We start from the raw sequence: 13,356 nt of genomic DNA, 5'->3' as shown, positions 1-13,356 counted from the left end.
GCAGCCAAGAGTGATTCTGATAGCTCCGGACTGGCCAAGATAGCACTGGTACCCATTGCTAAAGAGCATGTCACGGACAAAACCATGGCTTCTTCCACAATGGCCGCTTCTCCTGACAGCACAATTACAAAACTCTGCATTCCAACCTGAAAACATTACAACTAGCTGCCTGGAAAATACCTTGACTCATCACCAGGATAAGCTATCCAAGAGAGTGAAGAATATCATCATGGAAGCTGGCAGGCCTTCCACAAGAAAGGCATACTCAGCAAAATGGAAAAGATTTCATACCTGCAGCGCCTCAAAGGGCCTAGATGAAACAGTTATGAGCATGGCACATATCCTGGAATATTTAGCAGAAATGCTCCACAATGGCCTGTCTTACTCTTCCATTAAAATTCATGCTTCAGCAATTTCAGCAGAGTACAATACTGATCCACCTGTCTTCTCTCATCCTCTCCTAAGACAGTTTCTAAGAGGAATTAAAAACATTAATCCCCCAAGGAATCCACCAGTCCCTACTTGGGACCTTAACTTCGTGTTGGAAAAACTAACACTGCCTCCCTTTGAACCAGCAGCATCTGCAGAACTACAGTTCCTGTCTTGGAAGACTGCTTTCCTTCTGGCCATAACCTCAGCAAGAAGAGTATCTGAATTACAGGCCCTCATGGCAGTGCAGCCATTTCTTATCTTTCATCAAGACAGAGTCTCTTTGAGAACCAATCCTTCATTTATGCCAAAGGTGGTATCCAGGGTCTCATTAAACCAAGCTATTCACCTGCCTACCTTCTTTCCAAATCCACAAAACAAAGGGGAAAAGCTTCTGCACACCCTGGACATACACAGACAGTTGCGCTACTACTTGGACAGAACTAAAAGTAACAGAAAAACTGACCAGCTGTTTGTAGCATAAGCTGCTAGTGCACAAGGAAGAGCAATTTCAAAACAGACAATTTCTAAATGGATAGGAAACTGCATTCGTTTTTGTTACTCCCTTCATGGAAAAACTGTTCCAGCTAACATTAGACCTCATTCGACCAGAGCCACAGCCACCTCCACAGCCTTCTTAAGAGGGGTGGCTACCAAGCACATTTTAGAAGCTGCTACATGGAGCTCCGTGCATACATTTTCCAAGCATTACAATTTATCTTTATATTCCAGATCCAGAGCAGGCTTTGCTACAGCAGTCCTGCAGAGCATTTTAGCTACACCATCCTTTACATAGATCCTCCACCCCCAGATTGGCTATGGTATTCTACCCATATGTGATGACTGCAGATTCATCCTTGAAGGACATAGTACAGTTTTGTACCTACCATAAATGTAGATGTCCGATAGGTATGCATCTGCAGTCAGGTTTACCCTCCCTCCTTCCACTCTGTGGTATTTCTGGGTACTTCTCCCTCTCATAGCTTGCTGTGGTTATCTATTATGGTGTATTTGTTTTATATATCTATATGTATATATATATATATATATATATATATATATATATATATATATATATATATATATATTTCTGTGCATGTTTGGAATTTATTGCATTCCTCCAAATTTAGCCTTTCTTAGAGGGCACCTGGCATCTGGGGCAAGAAAAACTGAGGAAGATGGCGTCGGCTGACGTTTTTATACCCCAGGCGCTCTGACTTCGGGGAAAGGGCGACATCAGCCGACGCCGGACCAGGACTTTGGAATCCGGCCGACCGAAGTGCTGCCTGAGGCAGGACAACCCATATGTGATGACTGCAGATGCATACCTATCGGACGTCTACATTTATGGTAGGTACAAAACTGTACTTTGTCTTAGTACACCTGTAAGTTAATGTTTGTTATCCTCTGGAAAATGTTCCTTTAAGAAAACGTGCAACATTACTCTCATCTGATGATCATGTTACAGGCATCTCATATTTTTAACAGGTAATTGCGAGGAGAAAAGAGGACTCTGGAAAGATTAAAGTGCTGCTTCACTGGGCACCTGAGGACATGTAAGTATGTAGCCAATGTCATTATGTGCAGTCAGTTTTCCTGCTTTTTTGAAAATAACAGTGACTGCTGCTCAGCAGAGTGGTAAACATTGAACCAATATAAATAATTTAAGTAATGCAGTATACTGCATTTATTGGTAGTTTGGAAGTGTTCATCTTTGCATTCTACTTATTTTTCTTTGTCTTTGCCAGTCTGTATGGGCATTGCTTTATCACCATATTAGGTTTGTATCTCATTGAATTCTTGATGAGCTGCAGTTTCATGCACTGTAAAGTTAACTAGTCAGTTTCAAAACACCATTGATCTGTAATGTCTACACAATTAAATTATATAAAAAAACGTTGTGCATTAGTTGAACTAACCAGTTAGCTGTCAGTTATGTTTGACAGTGATTAGCTTCATGTGTGGCTGTCAGTAGCATAAATAAATGCATAACTTGACATTATCATTTGTTTGGTTAATGATGTTCTTCGTGTTTCACTGTTGCAGTTATTACATTTGGGTAATCTGCTGGCAGGTTGCCCTCAGTCGACCTGAATTCCAAGTCTTGGGTCCTGCGTCGGTTGCTGTCTTCTCTTCCATGACGCCAGGTCTATAAAACATGCAGCCAACGCCATTTTCTTTAGTCTTAATTGCTGCGCAGTGAACGAAGCAGAAGCATTTCGCAAGTGCTGGTCGGCCGACTACTGAAATATTCGAGTTTGAGTTTCAGAACCGAAGTCTTCACTAAAGCTAAGTATCCCGTTGGGGAAACTTTTTTTTCTTGCTTTTTACCAATGTCAGAAAAAAGTTAATTGTATTACTTGTGGGAAGCAAATACCTCATAAGGATTTCCATTTATACTGTACTCCTTGCCTAGGCCCTGATCACAACGTGCCTGGCTGTCGGATGTTCTTCGTCTTCCATTGCTGCAGTCCTGACTATTGGGTATAGTCCGCGTCCAGTCGGCCCGAATACCAGAGTATAAGGCTGACGTCGGTCAGGGCGCATTAGACTGACGTCAGTACGTCAGGGTACTAATGCGCATGACCGACGTCATATCCTCAGTCTTTTTTGCCGCATGGTCCGATGCAGAAGCAGTTTTGCGAGTGCAGGTTGGCGTTCTGAAATATTTCCGAAACCGGAGTTTCAGACCGAAACAGAGTTGGCTAAGTACCCCGTTGGGGAACATTTTAGTTTTTTCTTGCCTCAGTATTTTACCGGATGTCAGAAAAAGTGAATAACTGTATTTCTTGTGGGAAACAGATACCTCATAGGGATTATCATACCTTGTGTATACCTTGTTTAGGGCCTGAGCACGACGTTGTTGGTTGCCGCTCTTGTGCTAGGTTTAACAAACGCACTATTAAGAGGAGGTTAGACTGTGCCAGGTTAGTGTTTGGGAAGCGTTGCAATTATAAAATGCCGACGGATGCTCCGGCCCGCCTCCAAGAAGCGCAAGGATAAAACAGTGAAGCCTAGGGTTGAGGAACCGGCAGTTCCGGACGCCGGTTCTTTAGAAGGCTCAGTGGAGCCGGAGGTTTTGCCAGGAGTTTCCATGGAGTCCCAGGCAGAAACTATACTCTTACAGGATGTGCCTTCTCAGGAGGTAGGCCAGGCTGAGGGGCTTCTCAGGTGACTGTTCTTCCCTCTCTTCCCAAGGTAGTTAGGGCCTCTCCTTCTGTTGCCAAAACTTCTTTGAGGGGTAGGCCTACTTCAGCTTCAGTGGGGCTTCTCCTAGCATTTCGGGTTCTGTACCTAAGACACATATGCTTAAAATGGCAGAAGATTTGATTACTATGATTAGGGGTTCTATGCCCCGCCTGATAAGAGGCCTAGGGTGGAACCGAGTTTGATAGTTTTGAACAGTGTTCAGAGGCTTCAGAATCTTCTGTGGAAGATTTGCAGGAGTATCCTACTTATTCTGATTCTGATGTGGATGATTCCACTCCTACAGCGTCTCCACCTGAGGATTTCTCATTTTCAGAGACTTTGCATTCCATGAGGGAGCACTTTAAATGGGAAGGCCAGGATTACTCTGACTCCAGGAAAAGGCTTAGGTAGTTCTTGTTTTACCCCAGCATAGGCCTTTAGCTATTCCTCCTGTGTTGAATGTGGTGGAAGATGTTTTGCAGAGGCTTCCTGAACCCTGACTCTTTGCCTCCTGCTCCTGTTAAGCCTGATAGGTATTATAGGGTGCCCAAGCTCATAAATATTTGTTTAAGAGTCCTAGGGCAGACCCAGAAACTATTTCTCAAGGGCCTAAGGGTGTAAAGGCTTCTGTGGTTAAAAATCCTGTTCCCACTGATAAAGAGGCAAGGGCTTTGGATAGGTGGGGAAAGAAAGTGTATACTTCTTCCACTCTAGCCATGAGAGCTTTGAATTGTCAGTTTCACATGCTAAAATATCAGAATTATCTCCTTTCACAATTGAAATCTAAGGTGGATGCTTTGGCGGAAGGTATTGAGTGTAAAGAGTTGCTGGATTTGGTTCATGTGTCTGAACAAGTGGGTAAGCATTCTTTGCAATGTGGTTTTGATGCTGTACAGGCCTCCTCGAGGGTGGCTGCTACCAGTTCTGTTCTTCGCAGGCATGCCTGGTTGAAGGATCAGAATTTAGCTGAGCATGTTAAGACAAGGATTTTGGATGCTCCTTTGCAGTCTGATGTGTTGTTTGGTTCGCCTGTGGAAGCAGTTTTAAAGAAAATGGAGGACAAAGCTAAGTCTATGCAAACTGTTAAAGATTTTTGCAGGTGCAGCCACCAAGTTTAGTAGAAATTGGCCTGCTAAGGGGTGGACATATCCTGCTTATGATTCTCAGTCTAGGGGTAGGTCTAGACGTGGTAGGGGCAGGGCTCAAGGTTCTTTTAGGCCTAGAACAGGGAGTTCACCTGCTCAGACTTCTGGTGAGGGCAGGGGTCAGTCCTTTCGTAAACAGACCCAATGACCTGTTTTTTCAGCTGCCAGCAGATTCACGCTTGGCAGCTCCTTTGGGAGGAAGACTGTCTCTTTTCAAAGAAAATTGGGATTTAATTACTCAAGACAAATGGGTGTTGGATATCATTCACCACGGTTACAGATTTTATTTCCATACAATGCCCCTTTCAAAGGCATGCCAGACGTTCCTCCTCTACAAAGAAAAGAGGCTCACAAGCAAGTTTTACAGTTACTTCACATAGGGGCCATTCAGCCAGTCCCTGTATCAGAAAGGGGCCTAGGATTTTATTCTCGCCTGTTCCTTGTACCAAAGAAGGGGAACACGTGGAGACCAATTTTGGATTTATCTCTCCTCAACACGTTTTGGACATTCCCAAGTTCAAGATGTTGACGTTACAACAGCTTTTACCTCTGCTGGGCAAAGATCACTGGATGGTAACTTTAGATCTCAAGGAAGCTTACCTTCATGTGCCTATAAGGCTAAGTTGCAGGAGGTATCTGCGGTTTCGAGCTGGAAATTCTCATTATCAGTTCTCTGCATTGCCCTTTGGCTTATCTACTGCGCCCAGAGTATTCACAAAGGTTCTGGCTCCAGTGATAGCTTACTTCAGGCTTCAAGGAATTCAAATCTATCCTTACTTGGACGACTGCCTGATTCTGGCTCAAGAAAAGGAAGACCTTCTACAGCATCTGGAATATGTTATAGCAGTGCTAAGATGCCTAGGGTATTCTGTGAACGAAATAAAGTCCAGTCTAGTACCCTCTCAAGACATGTGCTTTCTGGGTGTAAGACTGAATACAGCAGCCCAGATGGCCTTTTTACCCCGGACAAACAAAAGAGTCTGTCACTTTACTTCCATCAACTATCTCATCAGTCCGTGCTGACTGCAAGGACAGTCCTTCAAGCATTAGGGTTCATGGCATCTTGTATTCTGGTGCTTCCCAATGCCAAACTGCATATGAGGAAGCTACAATGGTATCTCAAAAATGTATGGACACAGCACTGCCAGGATTTGGACACTGTCATTCAAATAATACCTTGCCTTCAAAAAGAATTCTTGTGGTGGGCTCAGGAATGTCACCTAAACAAGGGACTCTCTGTGACCCGGCCAGAGGCAAGTCAGATTCTAAAGACAGATGCCTCGGACATTGCTTGGGGAGCTCATCTAAATAGAAAGTGGATACAAGACAAGTGGCCTGCCAGACTACAGCATCTACATATCAACATGAAGGAGATGTTAGCAGTCCAGTTTGCATTAATGGCTTTCAAGGAGTTACTTCTTCCAGGGCAGGTGTTGATTCTAACAGACAACACAACTGTCATGTGGTACATCAACAAGCAAGGGGGAACACATTCTTATCCTCTATGCAGGCAAGCAATGATTTTATGGGAGACTGCGCTAAGCTTGCAACTAACTCTTCAGGCAAGGTTTCTGCCAGGAGCACAGAACTCCTTAGCAGATGTGTTAAGCAGACAAATCATGGATCCCCACGAGTGGAAACTGGATCTTCATGTATTTCAGAAACTGACAGTGTCATGGGGAACTCCAGACATAGATCTGTTCGCTTCTCCACTAAACCACCAGCTGCCAAAGTATTGCACAAAGGGGTTTCATCACACAGCTTGGAAAGTGGATGCTCTGTCTTTCAGTTGGAAAACCTTCATGTGTATGCCTTTCCACCTCTACCGCTTCTTCCAAAGGTACTATTAAAGGTCAGACAAGACAGGCCAAGGATGATTTTGATAGCTCCAGATTGGCCTCGGCAACACTGGTACCCACTTCTACGGAGTCTGGTAAAGAAGCCTCCATGGCCTTTACCTCTGATTCCTCATCTGTTATCTCAGAAGGACGGTCATCTGCTCAATGTCAAGCTTCACTCTCTTCATCTAACAGCCTGGCATATTCTGTGTTGAAACACAGCAGGTCTCAACTTCCTCAACAAGTTTTAAATGTGATTATGGAAGCTAGAAGGCCTAGTACAAGGAGAGTGTATGAAAACTGGAAGAGATTTTTATGTTGGAGTACAGCAAAGAATTTGGAGATTTCAGAGCCTAATTTGAGTGTGGCTCTTCAATATCTTACTGAATTATTGGACAAAGGTTTGTCCTTCTCTTCCATAAAGATTCATGCTGCAGCAATTTCAGCTCACTATGATTGTGACCCACCTTTGTTTTCGCATCCTTTGTTCAAGCAGTTTCTTAGAGGGGCAAAGAATATAAGACCCCAATGAGAGCTCCTACTCCTGCTTGGGATCTCAATTTTGTGTTGGAAAAACTTACTCTACAACCTTTTGAGCCTGCAGCTACTGCTGAATTGAAATATTTGTCATGGAAGACTGCTTTTCTGTTGGCTATTACTTCTGCAAGAAGGGTGTCTGAGTTGCAGGCCCTTATGGCAGTAGAGCCTTTTTTGATTTTCCATAAGGATAGGGTATCATTACGTACTAATCCTTCTTTTATGCCTAAGGTGGTTTCTAGTGTGGCTTTAAACCAAACTATTCATTTGCCTACGTTTTTGCAGAACCTCAAAATAAAGGGGAAAAGATTTTGCACACTTTAGATGTACACAGGCAATTGCGTTATTATTTAAGCAGGACTAAGGATTTTAGGCAGTCTCAGCAGTTGTTTGTTTCTTTTGCTTTGAGTTCTCAGGGCAAGCCTGTGTCAAAACAAACTATTTCTAGGTGGATTGGCTTTTGCATTGCATTTTGTTATTCCCATCATGGCAAGGAGATTCCAGCTGGGATTAGGCCTCATTCCACTAGGGCTACTGCCACTTCAACAGCATTTCTAAGGGGGCTGGCAACTAAGGATATTCTGGAAGCAGCTACTTGGAGTTCAGTGCATACTTTCTCTAGGCATTATCACCTTCCTATCTACTCTAAGTCTAGGGCTGGTTTTGCCACAGCTGTTTTACAAGGCATGTTGTCAGCTCCTACTACTTTATAATTTGCCAGCCTCCCTTACCTCTGCTTTGGGATTCTACCCAATAGTCAGGACTGCAGCAATGGAAGACGAAGAACATAGTACAGTTTTGTACCTACCATAAATGTAGATGTTCGAGGATTCCATTGCTGCAGTCCAATTTACCCTCCCTCCTTCCCCTCTGTATTTAGGGGTGGTTGTGTAGGTGAGTTTACATGTTTATATTTCTGTATATATTGTACATGTTTTTGGTGCAGGTTGTTTTGGGACTTGTCTTTTTAGGGTCTTCTGACATCTGGGGCAAGAAAAGACTGAGGATATGACGTCGGTCATGCGCATTAGTACCCTGACGTACTGACGTCAGTCTAATGCGCCCTGACCGACGTCAGCCTTATACTCTGGTATTCGGGCCGACTGGACGCGGACTATACCCAATAGTCAGGACTGCAGCAATGGAATCCTCGAACATCTACATTTATGGTAGGTACAAAACTGTACTTTTTGTGCTAGATTTAACCATCGCACTATTAAGCGTCGGTATATTTTTGCATCAAAGTATTTTGGAAACAGATTTAACTACCCAGAAATGTCATCGGATAGCAATCCTACTACCGGAGTACATAAAAAACGCAAAGAAAAGGACAGAGAAAGGCAGACGAGATCCAAAACTGACGAAGCTTCTCCTAAGCCAGTCGCTGGTTCGCCAGTACTCGGTGAGGCACTTTTGCAGCCCCTGATGCCCGCTACCTTTGAGTCGCAGGCCTCTACCGACACCCATGTGGAGTCCGGCATGCCGCAAGATACTCAAGGTATTGGACTGATGGATGTATCTCCCTAGGATGTGTCCGAAGCCGCTGAGCAGGCACCGGCTTCTGAGGGTGTATTTAGATCTCAACATTTGTATATCAAACCAACAAGAGCTGCAAAACCAAAGACAAAAGCAACTTCTAAAACTAAAAAAAAACTATGCATGAGCCACGTGCACAGGCCTCTATGCCTAAAAAACAGATGATCAAAATGGCTGAAGACCTTATTACCTTGATCAGGGGTACCCATCCCCCTCCAGATAAGAGGCCTAGTCAAGACACTGATTATGAATCTTCAGATCAGGTTTCTATTTCTTCTGATCCGTAATTATCTATACCTCCCTATGAGGATTCTAATACTGAGGAGTCTATTCCATCTGCATCTCCTCTTGTGGACTATTCATTTGGAGAAACCTTGCATACTTTGAGGGAGCATTTTCACTGGGAGAGTCAAGACTTCAGAATCAAAAAAGAGGCTCCGGGATTTCCTTCTCCCTCAGCACAAGCCTTTAGCCAATCCCCCTGTTTTAGACATTGTGGATGATTTGTTTTCGGAGTCAAGTTTGACCCCTGATCCCGTACCTCCGGCTACCAGTAAGCCTGACAGATGTTACAGGGTCCCTGACTCTCATACATTTTTATTTAGAAACCCTGCTGCTGATCCTGAAACTATTTCACAGGGCCCAAAGGGAGTTAAGGCCTCAACAGCAAAAAATCCTACCCCCTGTGACGGAGATTCAAGGGCACTGGACAGATGGGGGAAAAAAGGTTTATACATCTGAAACCTTGGCAATCAGGGCCTTAAACTGTCAATTTCATATGTTTAAGTACCAACAGCATGTTATGGGATTGCTGAAACAGAAAATGATGTTGATTTCAGAATGTGCAGAAAATAAAGAATTGCAGGAATTATTGCATGCAGCTGAACAAGTTGAAAAGCATACTTTGCAATGTGGATTTGATTCTTTAGAGGCCTCCTGCAGGGCCGCAGTTACTGGATCTGTAATTAGGAGGCATGCCTGGTTAAAGGAACAAAATTTGCCTGACCATGTTAAAGCTAAAATGTTAGATGCACCTTTACACCATGATTCTCTGTTTGGTATTAAGGCAGAAGAGGTTTTAAAGAAAATGGAAGACCAAGCTAGTTCTATGCAATCTGTTAAAGACTTCTTACAAGTGCAGCCACCAAGATTCAGTAGACACTGGCCTACAAAAAATTGCTCCTTTCCTGTGTCAGACAGAGCTCAAAGGGGCAAATCCAGATGCCTCAAGGGTTACAGATACCAAGCGCAAGACTCGTGTAGGTCAAAGCAATGGGGCGCATCCAACTCCAAATCTGGAGGAGATAAAGCGTAAATCTACAGAAAGCAATCCCAATGACTTCCCTCTGCCTACACCAAGCACTTATCTTTTGGCAGCACCCTTAGGGGGAAAATTAGCACTTTTTGCTCAAAATTGGCAGTTAATAACCCAGGACAAGTGGGTACTAAACATCGTATCACAGGGATACAGATTCCATTTCCACACTCTGCCAATGGCAAATGGTTGGCCAGATCTGCCAAAAAATCAATGGGCAGAGGCACAAAAACAAGTTGCGTCACTCATGGATATGAGGGCCATTCAGACAGTACCAGAACAGGAAAAAGGACAAGGTTTTTACTCAGGACTGTTCTTGGTACCCAGAAAAGACAAGGCCTGGTGGCCAATACTGGATTTATTGATTTTGAACACATACCTGGACATTCCAAAATTCAAAATGCTGACTTTGCAGCAGCTTCTGCCCATGCTGGGCAAGAATACTTTGCTGGTGACATTAGACTTAAAAGAGGCATGCCTACGTGTCCCAGTAAGACAATTGTGCAGAAGATAACCTCAGATTCAAGACTGGCTTAATGTATTACCAATTCTCTGCACTGCCCTTTGGCTTATCTACTGCGCCCATGGTCTTTACTAAGTGCCTGGCACCAGTAATTGCATTTTGCAGACAAAGAAGCATACAAATATATTCTTACTTGGACGACTGTCTCATTCAAGCAGAGAACAAGGACACTCTTCTTCGACACCTGGCGTTTGTGAAAAGGCTTCTAACATGCCTAGGGTACACAATAAACGAAAAGAAACCACAACTGGTACCCTCTCAAAAGATAACATTCCTGGGTGCAAGCTTGAATACAACTGCCCAGATGGCTTACCCTCACGCCAGACAAACAAAGGCAACTGACTACTTACTTCAAACTGATGGCAACCAAAGCATAGTCTTCTGCAAGACAAATTCTGCAGGCTCTGGGCTTCATGGCATCCTGCATCCTACTAATTCCATATGCAAGACTGCATATGAGGAAACTTCAATGGTACCTAAAAAGTTTATGGAATCAACATTCACACAGTCTGGAAACAATGATTCCTCTCATTCCCTGCCTGCAACAGGAGTTTCTATGGTGGGCAAAGGCCTGTCACCAAAACATGGGACGGCCCTTCACTCTACCACCTGCCAGCCAGACCTTAACAACAAACGCATCAGATTATGCTTGGGGGGGCCCACATGGCAAGAAGATGCATTCAGGGCATATGGGCACCAAAACAAATGCATCTACATATCAACCAGAAAGAGATGCTAGCTGTTCAAAATGCCCTAACAGCCTTCAAGGACTTACTTCATCCAGGACAACTACTGATAAAGACAGACAACACCACACTCGTGGTATATAAACAAGCAAGGGGGGGGCACACACTGATACCCCTTTTGCAGATTAGCCATGGCACTGTGGGACACAGCTTTGACCTACCAAATACATCTTCAAGCTCAATTCCTGCCAGGAAAACAAAACGGTCTGGCAGATGATTTAAGCAGAAACCTTATGGATCCTCACGAGTGGAAACTAAATCCACAAGTCTTCAGCATGATAACAAGAGAAATGGGGGAGCCCAGATATAGATCTATTTGCCTCTCCTCAAAATTATCAGTTGAAAAGATTCTGCACACGGACTTATCACAGACAAGCATGGAAAGTGGACGCCCCATCCTTCAGTTGGAAAAACCTATCAGTTTATGCCTTTCCTCCTCTGCCTCTTCTACCCAAGATCCTCCTAAAAGTCAGACAAGAGAAGCCAAAGATGATATTAATTGCCCTGGACTGGCCCCGCCAATACTGGTACCCAGTCCTAAGGAATTTGTCTCAATACCCAGCTTGGACCTTGCCTCAAAGACCACAGCTACTGTCCCAGCAAAATAATCAGATCCTGCACAATCAACTACAGACTCTGAACCTGGCAGCATGGCTACTCATGTAATCATACGAACAACACCTCTCAGTAAAGCTGTGATGGATGTCATTTTGGAAGCCAGAAGGCCTAGTACTAGAAAATCTTATGCTGACAAATGGAAGAGATTCTGTGCTTCGAATCATGCACAAGGAACTGTTACAACAGAACCACATATTCCTCAGATATTGCAATACTTGACTGAGATGCTTGACAAACGCCTATCTTTCTCATCAATCAAAATCCATGCCTCTGCCATTTCGGCACATTACAATACAGAGCCCCCAAACTTTTCTCATCCTTTAATAAAGCAGCATCTTAGAGGAGGCAAAAATTTAAGGCCTCCTAAAAGATCACCATTACCTGCATGGGACCTCAATTATGTGTTGGAAAAGCTCACCCTGCTTCCATTTGAACCAGCTGCTACCGCTGATATAAAGTTCTTATCATGGAAGACAGCTCTGCTACTAGCAATTACTTCATCAAGAAGAGTTTCAGAGCTACAGGCCCTCATGGCTGTAGAGCCTTTTATCATATTTTACCCAGCCAGGGTGTCTCTGCGGTAGCGTTGTCGCCTCATAACAAGACGATGTTCATCGTGCATACAGCTGCAGTCATTACAGATGGGTTATCCTGCCATCAGGTGGGTCCTCGGTCGGCCGAATTCCAAAGACTAGGTCCAGCGTTGGTTGTCGTCGCTTGTTCCCTGACGTCAGTGCGGCTGGGGTATAAAAGAGGCAGCCGACGCCATCTTCTTCAGTCTTTCTTGCCGCGCGGTGCCTGAAGCAGAAGCAGTTCGCAAGTGCCGGTCGGCCAGCTCCTGAGATTTACGAACAGTATTTCAGCCGAAGTCTTCTTGAAAGCTAAGTACCCCATTGGGGAAACTTTTCTTGCCTCAGACCGATGTCAGACAAAGTTAATAATTGCACTTCATGTGGGAAGCAAATACCGCATAAGGATTTCCACTCTTTCTGTATACCTTGCTTAGACCCAGACCATGACGTCTCGCCATGCTGTTTTTGTGCTAGATTCAACAAGCGCACTATTAAGCGCTGGGCGGAGTTCGCCCTTCACTATTTTGGCAAAAAATTTAATTATATTATGTCGTCGGATACTCCGACTCCAGTTTTGAGTAAAAGACGCAAAGATAAGGACCGACATACGAGGTCCGCACCGACTACCGGTTCTCCGGTGCTCAGTGAGGCGCCTACGCAGCCCCTGAGTACCGATGACACTACATTACCGGTGTCTTCAGTACCCGAGGTCGCAGGCTCCTCTGTCCCCATTCCTACTGCTGATACCGACGCCACTCTTGGCGGGGAAACTCAGGCCTTCCTCCTTCTCTATTAAAGCTTTCACTAAATCTAAAGCAGCCATAAAAACCAAAAAACAGGGTCCTCAGACCCCCCCTCTCAAGGCCCCATCTCTTCTCTTTTTTAAAGGGTCTCAACCCCCGACAAAA

At 44.3% G+C, this 13,356-nt stretch overlaps 1 protein-coding gene across 1 annotated transcript in view; it reads left to right on the top strand.

Annotated features, from left to right (window-relative positions):
• AEBP2 (AE binding protein 2) overlaps positions 1-13,356 on the top strand; it is a gene marked incomplete in the record, with an annotated part of 407,327 nt that overhangs the window by 315,746 nt on the left and 78,225 nt on the right. The window contains 1 exon segment of the mRNA XM_044088225.1: positions 1,918-1,985. Coding sequence (XP_043944160.1) covers positions 1,918-1,985 — 68 coding nt within the window.

Source organism: Protopterus annectens, chromosome 11.part0 (assembly GCF_019279795.1).
Source record: "Protopterus annectens isolate FY-2018-M chromosome 11.part0, PAN1.0, whole genome shotgun sequence".
NCBI classification, from domain to species: domain Eukaryota; kingdom Metazoa; phylum Chordata; order Ceratodontiformes; family Protopteridae; genus Protopterus; species Protopterus annectens.
The sequence above is the reverse complement of the archived record's forward strand: the minus strand, read 5'-3'. Positions and strand labels throughout refer to the sequence as shown.